This window comes from Urocampus carinirostris, chromosome 9, assembly GCF_059441175.1.
Source record: "Urocampus carinirostris isolate Australia breed hairy pipefish chromosome 9, RoL_Ucar_1.0, whole genome shotgun sequence".
In the NCBI taxonomy this organism is placed as follows: domain Eukaryota; kingdom Metazoa; phylum Chordata; class Actinopteri; order Syngnathiformes; family Syngnathidae; genus Urocampus; species Urocampus carinirostris.
Window position 1 is genome coordinate 41,548,152 of NC_142357.1, and position 10,279 is coordinate 41,558,430.

The following is a 10,279-nucleotide window of genomic DNA, read 5'->3' on the forward strand; positions in this document are numbered from 1 at the left end:
AAACTAAGGAATGGTTGGCATTTCTTGAATCCCAAGACTTGAACCTTCCGAATGACGGAACGATGCATTTGAGTGACATCGTACAGACACCGCACCCGCACGTGTCTACGACACGTATTTGCGTCTTTGCAAACTTTGGGAATGTTAAGGGGGTAAGAAGTTTGACTGAACTATCTGACTGTTTTGTCCACGTTCCCATTGTAGCGCCTTTTAATCCGGTGCGCCTTATGTATGGAAAATATAGGACCAAAAACTAGTTTTTCGGGGTGCGCCCTATAACCCGGTGCGCCTTATAGTGCGGAAAATACGGTATTTATTTTATTTTATTGAACCTGCTTTTTTTATGTATACTGTCATGAACCGGAACAGGAGAACCCAAATGCGTGACGTTTCTCTTACTTGGTGAAAGGTGTTTACTGCCGTACTCTCCAGAAATATAAACACAGCTGTCCAAAAAAGCTTTATAAAACAATTTTTCCAATTGTATCCGTGAGTTTAATGGAGTCCGTGATGAAAAGTATCTTCTTCGTCGGTTTTCCAAAATTCCACCGCAGCTTTTTTTTTCTCCGACTTACGAAAACCTTGACAAAATCCAGAAAATCCCAAAACAATATCGATTGTTACTTTATCCCAAGAAATGTAAATGGACGGTTTGTACCTGAGGTCTCGCTTCGTCTTCTGTTCTTGTGAACACGACAAGACACGATAACCACTATAACCACTATGACCAGTAAAGCCGCCAGCGCCGAAACAACTGGGATCAGGATCGATAAACGCTTTTCTGAAATGAGAAAAATAACAAACATTTCTGGATTCATGAGAAAAAACATTCCCGATTCGCTTCAATGGATACAATTAAAAGGGGAAAAACATTGAAATGGCAACACTGTCACGGTTGCCATGGCACCTAATTGGCCCTGCCCGTTTTGCGCCAGCTGCGGCTTGTTGACTGATTGGGTTCCCTCCTATTTAAGCTCAGTGCTCTCACTCACCCGTTGTCAGTCCGTCAATGAACCTCTGCACCCGCAAGACATGCGTTTAGACTCTGTCCAGTATTGATTCCCTCTATCACATCCTGCTTTGATATCTGACTCCAGTCTCCAGTGTCTGGTATCGATCCCGTCTGTCTTGCCTGTCTGATACCTTGCTACAATTTCCAGTATCGGGTATCGTTCCTTTCTATCTCGTCCGGTTTGATGTTGGACTCCAGTGTCTGGTATCGATCCCGTCTGTCTCGCCCTGTCTGATACCTTGCCACAATCTCCAGTATCGGGTATCGTCCCTGTCTATCTCGTCCTGTTTGATATCGGACTCCAGTCTCCAGTGTCTGGTATCGATCCTGTCCGTCTCGCCCTGTCTGATACCTTGCTACAATCTCCAGTATCGGGTATCGTTCCTTTCTATCTCGTCCGGTTTGATATCGGACTCCAGTCTCCAGTGTCTGGTATCAATCCTGTCCGTCTCGCCCTGTCTGATACCTTGCTACAACTTCCTGTATCGGGTATCGTCCCCGTCTATCTTGTCCTGTTTGATATCGGACTCCAGTCTACAGTGTCTGGTATCTATCCCGTCTGTCTCGCCCTGTCTGATACCTTGCCACAATCTCCAGTATCGGGTATCGTCCCCGTCTTTCTCGTCCTGTTTGATATCGGACTCCAGTCTCCAGTGTCTGGTTTCGATCCCGTCCGTCTCGCCCTGTCTGATACCTTGCTACAATCTCCAGTATCGGGTATCGTTCCTTTCTATCTCGTCCGGTTTGATATCGGACTCCAGTCTCCAGTGTCTGGTATCGATCCTGTCCGTCTCGCCCTGTCTGATAACTTGCTACAACTTCCTGTTTCGGGTATCGTCCCCGTCTATCTCGTCCTGTTTGATATCGGACTCCAGTCTCCAGTGTCTGGTATCAATCCTGTCCGTCTCGCCCTGTCTGATACCTTGCTACAACTTCCTGTATCGGGTATCGTCCCCGTCTATCTTGTCCTGTTTGATATCGGACTCCAGTCTACAGTGTCTGGTATCTATCCCGTCTGTCTCGCCCTGTCTGATACCTTGCCACAATCTCCAGTATCGGGTATCGTCCCCGTCTTTCTCGTCCTGTTTGATATCGGACTCCAGTCTCCACTGTTTGGTATCGATCCCCTCTTTTTTTGTCCTGTCTGATATCTGTCTCCAGTCTCCTGTATCTGATATCAATCCTGTCCGGTATCGACCCCATCTGTCAGGTATCTGCTCGTGTAACTGGTATCGATCTCGTCGGCCTCTGGCTTCCTGTTGTTCCACGCCAGACTTCTGCCTTACTTCTTCCGCTCAGCAATCGCCGAATCACCGGCGTTTGCGTTAACGTGCACGACTGCCACATTCCCGTAAAATAAAGCTTGTGTGAGAAACGTTACACATCTGGGTCCTCCTCCTGTTCTGGTTCTGACACACATTGTCATGGGATCTTTGGTTATTTTTTCTTGGTTTATGTAAGGTAAATTATTGTTTAAATATTCCTTTTAAATGTATGTAAATTTTAAATGTATTTTTATATACTCGCATACTCTTATACTTTTGTACACGAACAGGACGGAACAGACGGGATCGATACCGGATACTGGAGCAAGATACCGGACAGGACAGGACAGACGGGATCGATACCGGATACTGGAGCAAGATACCGTAAAGAAAGGGACAGACAGGATCGATACCGCATACCTGCCAAGTACTACGGTTTTCCCGTAATGAGTAGGGTTTTCTTGAACCCACTACGGTGTGACGGTTGGATCACAAAAACTGCGGGTTTCCCCTTAAAAAAAAAATGAAAAAATAAAATCGTAAAAACATTCGACCGCAAGATGGAGACGAAGTACCATTTCAAACAAAAGTCTATTGGCGCTGCCAGAATCAAGGGGGCCCTATCGTGGATGCAGAGCCGGAGCTAAGGTGAAGACTATAAACGGCTAGCGGCGTTTATAAGTCTTCGGTACCGTCCGCTCTCCTGTCCCGGCTACTGACCTGTCTTTTCTGTCCCTGACACCGCCATCGCTCGCTACGGAAGATCCACTTCTGTGTTCGGAGCACCATACGAGTATAAGAGCGACTTGCTTCCCACATCCAGCGAACACCCTGACTCCCACCTGTTTTTTGCTCCCGTCTATCCCCCAGCTTCGACCCGTTTTTGAGCCTGGCCACGTCTACTCTACCGTTCCGGCTTTCGACCTCTTTTTGTCCCCGACCACGTCTACTAACCTTTCCTGGCTTACGACTCTCTTCCTACGTTGACCATGGTTTTGCTCTCCTGTCCCGGCGACTGACCCGTTTTGCGTTCCCGACACCGCCATCGCTCGCCGCGAAAGATCCACTCCCGCGTTCAACGATCACCCTTTCTATTTCTTCCAATAAAACTTTTGAGAAACGCAACACAAGTGGGTCCTGTCTCCATTCTGGTCCTGACACTGTGAGACACTAAAATATTACACACTGTCACTTTAACTAAACACACTTAAGGTGTTGTCATGGAATGATTGTTTATGGCAGGGATCGCAAACACGGGATCCGGGGGGCAATTGCGGCCCCCAAGATGACAGTTCCAGGCACCTGCCTTAATATGAAAGTTAAAGGGACAGTGTGTATTTTTGACAGCTGCTCCCAGATACCCTTTTTTCCATTAATTTGCCCTTTATGATATATATATATATATATATATATATATGCATATAAAAGCAAATAAGGAAAAACATGTAATGTGTCAGGACCAGAATGGAAACAGGACCCACTTGCGTAGCGTTTTATGAGAAGAAAGGAAAGGATTGCACCCACGATCCGGTGATCGCTGGTCACGGGAAGCAGGTCCCTCTGAACGCGGAAGTGGGACTTCCGTGGCGAGCGGTGTTGGGAACGGGAAAAAACAGTACAGGAGAGCTAAAACGTGGTCGGGATCAGCAACGAGTCGAAAGCCAGGAGAGGAGAGTAGACGTGGTCAAGATCCAAAAACGGATCGAAGCCGGGGAACAGACGTAGGCAAAAATGTGTGAGTCAGGGTCGAAGAAGCTTGCCTAGAGTAAACTGAGCTTTGCAGACGGACTGACAATATGTGACAGAAAGGAGTGGGTTCAAATAGGGACATGGAGCCAATCGGAGTCCGAGGCGGTTGGCGTTAAAGGAGCGGGCAAAGGCGACTCGCAAGTGGGTCCTGTCTCCGTTCTGGTCCTAATGTCAATGCTAACAAAACGGCCATGTCTGTTTCCATTCGGAATACTCACCCTGAACCTGCAGTTCCACCGTCACGGTTTTGACACCGCGTCCGTCCAGATCAAACACTTCCACCACGTACTGGCCCGCGTCCGCCCTCTCCACGCCCGACATCTTTAAAGTCCCGTTGCTCACAAAGAACTCCGTCCTGTTCCCGAAAGCTTCCCGCACAGCCGGCTTTCCTTTTTTGACGGTGAAAACGAGGACGGGCCCGCCCGGGAGGAGTTTCTTGCACCGGAGCTGATGGTCGCTGGCGTCGGGCATCACCTGGATGTAGACGGACCCGCCCAGCGTGACGGAGCAGTACGAGTTCTCCAGGGTGCCGTTGCATTTCGAGTCTCCCGGCAGGAGGAAAGCTGCGAGGAGGAGCAAAACCTTCAAATTCCGAACGCCATTTCGGTTCTTTATCCGGGAGGAAAACGTTACCGGTCGATGCTCCGCCGAAACACAGGAGGAGAACGGCAGCCGGCCCCATAACACAGAGATTCCGTGGCGACATTGAGGGAACTTGGATTTGAACCATAAACACGTTTAAAGGAAGGAAGTTGAGTAAAGTGTCTCACTTCTGCTTCGGTTTGACTGAAAAAACATCGATTTCAAATCGGCGCGTTATGTAAGGGGAGAAGAAACTGAAGAATTATTTGGGGCCGGACAGGAGTCTCAGGGGCAGCAGGGGTCATAGAAAATGCATGGGGCAGGGGCGCAACTATTATGAACCCCACCCAAAAATGTTGGCAAGGCACTGTTTCCAGGAATGTTTTTCACGATTACTTTTTTGTAATATGCATTGTGACAGACTGCTCTCACAGTCTTGTTCCACGGACAGACTGAGGAGATTATTTCTTCCTCATGCCATGAGGCTCTTTAACTCCACCCGGGGAGAGTAAAAGCCCACATTAAACCCCACACCCACATTTGTATATTACCCTATTTTGTTATAGTGTGTATTTTCCTTATCCATCTATCTATCTATCTAGAGATCTATCTATCTATCGTTTATTGTTGTGTTTGTTGTGTCGTGCAGGGTTTCCGGTTTAAAGTTGCTTCGTGTAAAAAAGTTCAGGGCAGACAGAAAATCACAATGTTTATTTTGTGCAGAATATGACATTTTTATGAGTCGAATACAGAACAAAGGGCACCACCAAAACCTGTCTTTTTGCTGCTTTTTTTTCTTTTTCTGTATTTCATTTTTTGCTTTTTATTTTTTTCTCCAGCTTTTTTCCCTTTCTGTTCTTCATTATTATTATTATTATTCATCATTTTTTTCCTAGCTTTTTATTTCTATTTTTCTTCCTTTTCTTTATTTTCCGTTTGCTTACTCTTTTTTTTATCTCTTTTTCATCTTTATTTCTTTTGTTTTGGGTTACCTTGTTACTTTTTCTTGCTTTATAATTTTTGATTATTTTCTCACTCCTTATTTCCTTTTTTCTTTTTTCTCTACGTGTTTCCCTTTTCCTAGTTTTTTCTTTGTTCTTGCTTTTTCCTTTTTTCTTTTTCTTGGTTTTCACTGTACTTGTATTTTACTCTCTATCTAGACATCTCTCTATCTCTGTGTGTGTTGTTCTCTTTCTCACTCACACACTCTCTTTCTCTTTATATCGTTCTCTTCATTTCTGTCTTTCTGATTTTCTTTCTCCCTATTTTTCTCTCTCTCTTTCTTTCTTCATATCACTGTCTCTCTTTTTCTATTTATGTCTCCCTATCTCTTCTGTCTTTCTCTATTTCTCTTGTCACTCTTTTCTCTCCGTCCCCTCTCTCTCTCTCCCTCTGGCTCTCTAACTTGTTAAATTTGTTTCTCTCTCTTTGTTTTGTTCTCTCTCTCTATTGTTCGCTTACTCTCTCTTTATCTCTCTCTTTCTGTCCCCTTCGTCTCCCTCTGTCTTTCTATTAATTTCCGTCTTCCTTTTTTTTTGTTTCTGTCTTTTCTTTCTGTTTTTCTTTCTTTTTAAACTAGTAGCATCAGGCTTTCCACCAGACTAAAATACTCCACTCTTCTCAAATATATATTTTTTTAATTTTGATACGCAAAAGAAATTCGAAAATGTTAAAACCTCTGTCACTGATCCGTTCATTTTACCTGAAAAGAAAGGGAAACATTGACTGGATTAACCCAGTTGGCGGACACACAGAGTCGATTTGAGACCGATTTCCACCAATCACAGCAGGGCTTTTATAAAGACCATTTGTTTGTTCATTCATTCGTTTATGCATTCATATTCTGTTTGACATGATCCTGGTGTTCAGTCTCTTGAAGAAGGACCTGCTATTAGACTCTTTGAGTTTCTTCTTCCAGTCCATATTTTTCTTCAAAAATGTGTCCCAAGTATCATTTTCCTCATCACCCACCCAAGGACCCCAGGCACCCCCGTTCAAACTAGGGTCCGCCCTCAGGTCCTCCAACGGGTACCGTACCGGGACGGCTGTACGGTTGTAATACACCAACCTCGCCATCAACTCTTTGACCACATCCGGTCTCCGTTCCGAGACGTCGAAACGTTCGTAGGGGTCTCCGGAGATGTTGAAGAGCCAGACCGATTTCTTGGGTTTGGTATGCCTCTCCAGGTTCCACCAGCTTCCGGGAAAGCTGGGAAGAACCTGGAGCGGCGTCCAGTCTCCGTAGCCGGGATCTCCTGTCAGTAATTTCCAGTCCCCGGCTCGGATCGAGGCCTGCACGGCCGTGTTCCAGATCCCGTATCCCTTCTGGAGGGATCCACCGCGAGCCCGGTTGTACAGAGGGTCGATGTTGTGAAGGATCTCAAACCTGGGAGACTCCTTCCCTTCACTGATGGCTTCCCAGACATCGTATCCATCCAAACCTTCTGTAAGAGACGCATTGCCACCTGCAAGTCGTACCAGAGTTGGGTACCAGTCTGTGATGTGCACCAGGGCTTTACTCACTCTCCTCTTTCTTCTCAACAAAGGACTGTGGACAAACCCTACCCCTCGGACTCCACCCTCCCAATAGGTGCCTTTGCGCCCCCGAAGAGGCCAGTTATTGCCCCCGGACAGAGGTTGTCCTCCGTTGTCGGTTGAAAAGACGATAACACTGTTTTGATAGTAACCATACTTCCGAAGGGCGTACGTGATATTCCGAACCGCCTCGTCCACCACAGAGACCATCGCGGCGTACTTCCGGCGGGCCACGTTCCCCAGACCCCGGTACGGGTAGATATACTCCCGTGGGCACTGCAAGGGGGTGTGAACAGCTTGGAAGGCGAGGTAGATGAAGAGCGGTTGGGCGTGAGGATCGTGTCTGGCCAGGATTCTGCGGACCTTCTGAGTGTACAAATGAGTGGAGTACTTCCCTTTTTGGTCCCAGGCCACAGTTTCGCCTTCGTGGAGGTCGAAACCGCAAAGGCCAGGACCGTCGCAGGACTTGTAAGTGTAGTAGTTGACGCTACCGGTCAGGGAACCGAAGTACGTATCGAAGCCCCGTCGGGTCGGTAGACAGTCCTTCTTGTAAAAGCCCAAGTGCCACTTGCCCACCATGTGGGTGGAGTACCCGAGTTCCTGGAGCCTCTGGGGAAGGGTGACTTGGCGGAAGGGGAGGCAGTTGGGCTGGCGTTGGCGGATGATGGAGTGTTGGAGGCCTGTGTGAATCTGGTACCTGTAAGACAATCAGGGAACGGAGTTATTTCTTTCGATAATGCTGTAATAACCTCATAGGCGCAGCCTTTCCAGCAGCTCCTTGTTATTTTGCTCTTTTTGTGATTTATTGTTTGTATTGTTTGCTTCTATCTTCGGTGTTTTTTGTCCCGTTTGACAACTACACTTTGGATGACTTTCGATCTTATGGTAATGGGTTTTAACGCGCAAAAATGCATTCATTCGAGGAATCAACTGAAGAATTCTCGTCCTGACGTGATGAGGGGACCCTATCGTGGATGCAGAGCCGGAGCTGAGGCTAAGTGGTGAAGGATTTTATACATTTTACTATAAAGGATTTTGTACAAGTTACATTTATTGAATGCGATGAAGATTTTTCACAGAGAAGGCTTAAGTTCAATGACAGGTCACGCCGTTCTGATTGCGAATGTTTTGTTTAGTTCTGTTGATAACAAGACTCTGATGGAGAAGGCCAGACGCAGGAGGCCAGGCACTGATTTGATCATCGCTCAGGGTCCAGACATCGAGGAGACGAGGTGGAGTCCACATGGGGAGTCTCTGGCCCAGAAAAGATCGAGGGAGAACAAGAGAGAGGCTGGACGAAGACTAATTTGGCTAATTTGATGGAGTTCACTTAGTTAAATACTTTAAGAAATTAAATCTGCCGCCGTGTGGAAATGCCGGTCTCTTGTCCATATTTTCACAAAAAGAAACGAGCATGCATTGTTAGGTGAATGAAGGTTGTGTTTGGTTAATGGAGTCAGATAACTAATTCGAAAAATTTGATAAACGATATATTTTAATAGTTTAATTGCTAACAGCGTTATTAGCCTTCGATACCATCTGTAATCATGGGAAATGTGAACTCTCTACCAAATAAGACCGAGGAACTGGCTGTGCTGGTGAAAAACATCAAAGCGTACAGGGAGTGCAGTTTGCCGTGTTTTACGGAAACGTGGCTCACGTCTAGCATACCGGACGCTAACGTGGAGCTACCCGGCTTCAGCGCTGTTAGGGCAGACAGAGACACAAAAGGCTGCGGGAAGCGGAGAGGAGGCGGACTCGCTATCTACGTGAACACGAGGCGGTGTAACCCTGGGCACAAAGATTTCCATCTGCCGCAGGGACGTCGAACTTTTGGCCTAGCGTGTGACCTCATCCACTAAACTACAACACAGCACCCCGAGGCCATCCTGTTCATCTGGTAATAAACAACAAAAGGATACTGCTGGAAGTGTGAATTTCCCTACAGGGATGAATAAAGTATCTAGACATCTATCTATCTAATCTGATGTCGCTGTATTTGTTCGTGCCCCTGACAAAATACAGAGCCTCAATGACCAAAACACACTTTGTTACTTTTGAAGAGAAATAAGAAAAAGGAAAAGAAAAAAGTAAAAAAATGGGACAAAAAAGAAAGGTGAAAATGTCTTTTGGGGCATTTTTGCTCTCTAATTCCTTTATCTTTCTTTCCTTTTTCCTTCTTTTTCTCAGTTTTCCTTTTTCTTGCCTTATTTTCCTCTTCTGTTCTTTGTATTCCCATTTTCATTTTTTGCCTCTTTTTATTAATTCTTTTCTCCAATTTTTGTATTCCTCTTTAAAAAATGTTTCCCTTCTTTGTGAAAGGTTGGGTAAAAATCTGGAATAAAAAAAATGTTTTTTGTTCTCTTTCAGTCTCCGTAGTTTGTAGTTTTGTAGTCTTTAGTCTTCCCAGGAGTATTTTTTTGTTGCACTACACATGACAGTGCCATCTAATGGACAAACATAAAACACTGTCTGTTTAAGAACAGCGGGCCATTTTTGTCAATGCTGTTTTTGTGAAGAAAAAAACATTCGGCCCGACCTCACCCGGACCCTAGCTTCCAAGAGCCCCCAACTCAAACATTCCCAAACCATGACATTCCCAACACCATGCACGACACAAACACGTTTGTACTGCTCACCTGGTTGCCGCAAGACATGAGTCACACCTGAGCCACATCAATTTCTTTTTGTCTCATCAGACCGGAGAATATCTTTCTCATAAACCATGGCCTTTGACTTTAAGACCCTTGCTTTAAATCGAGTATTTCCCTTTTTTTTTTTTTTTAGGGAAAACAAGAAATCGCCAAACTGTCAAGGAGCTACCGTACCTCCCAGTGATGAGTTGGCTCCGCGATGGAGTACAGATGGGCTGGATGTAATAATTCTCCAGCTTCACCCCATCCGCCGCCATCTTGTCCAGCACCGGGGTCTTGATATCAGGACTGTGGTACCCGATATCGTTGAATCCCAGATCGTCAGTCATGATAAAGATGATGTGAGGAGGCTTCGCACCAGGAGGGTGAATTGTCTGCCCTTGCTCTTTCTCCACCCGATTTGAAGCATTCATATCCCAGGTCAGGTATCCCAGACCGAGAAGACTCATCATGGAGAAACCGGTCAAAGCGGTTGTGGCCAT

The 10,279-nt window shown here is 46.0% G+C and overlaps 2 protein-coding genes and 1 long non-coding RNA gene across 3 annotated transcripts in view; 1 reads left to right on the forward strand and 2 right to left on the reverse strand.

Annotated features, from left to right (window-relative positions):
- The window catches only part of LOC148360319 (uncharacterized), a 131,954-nt gene extending 128,301 nt beyond the window's left edge, over window positions 1–3,653 (forward strand). Inside the window, exon 6 of the long non-coding RNA XR_015851309.1 lies at window positions 2,568–3,653. This is a non-coding gene — a long non-coding RNA (uncharacterized LOC148360319). The remainder of the gene's footprint in view (window positions 1–2,567) is intronic.
- Window positions 149–4,745, reverse strand: LOC148360321 (uncharacterized). The gene is made up of 4 exons (XM_088343901.1): window positions 4,660–4,745; window positions 4,245–4,589; window positions 659–781; window positions 149–581 (listed from the first exon to the last, which is right to left on the reverse strand). The coding sequence occupies exons 1-4, from the start codon at window positions 4,730–4,732 to the stop codon at window positions 496–498; spliced, it is 627 nt and encodes a 208-aa protein (XP_088200027.1). The 5' UTR covers window positions 4,733–4,745; the 3' UTR covers window positions 149–495.
- Window positions 4,746–6,444: 1,699 nt separating this feature from the next.
- LOC148360322 (arylsulfatase I-like) lies at window positions 6,445–10,279 on the reverse strand. Its single transcript, XM_088343902.1, has 2 exons — window positions 9,972–10,279; window positions 6,445–7,840 (listed from the first exon to the last, which is right to left on the reverse strand). The coding sequence occupies exons 1-2, from the start codon at window positions 10,277–10,279 to the stop codon at window positions 6,445–6,447; spliced, it is 1,704 nt and encodes a 567-aa protein (XP_088200028.1).

Coding starts and splice junctions, on each gene's coding strand:
- LOC148360322 (XM_088343902.1), bottom strand. CDS start 10,279: ATGGCCACAACCGCTTTGACCGGTTTCTCCATGATGAGTCTTCTCGGT. Junction 7,841..9,971: donor AGCCAACTCATCACTGGGAG/GTACGGTAGCTC, acceptor ATTGTCTTACAG/GTACCAGATTCACACAGGCC.
- LOC148360321 (XM_088343901.1), bottom strand. CDS start 4,732: ATGTCGCCACGGAATCTCTGTGTTATGGGGCCGGCTGCCGTTCTCCTC. Junction 4,590..4,659: donor TTTCGGCGGAGCATCGACCG/GTAACGTTTTCC, acceptor TCCTCCTCGCAG/CTTTCCTCCTGCCGGGAGAC. Junction 582..658: donor AAGACGAAGCGAGACCTCAG/GTACAAACCGTC, acceptor GATTTTGTCAAG/GTTTTCGTAAGTCGGAGAAA.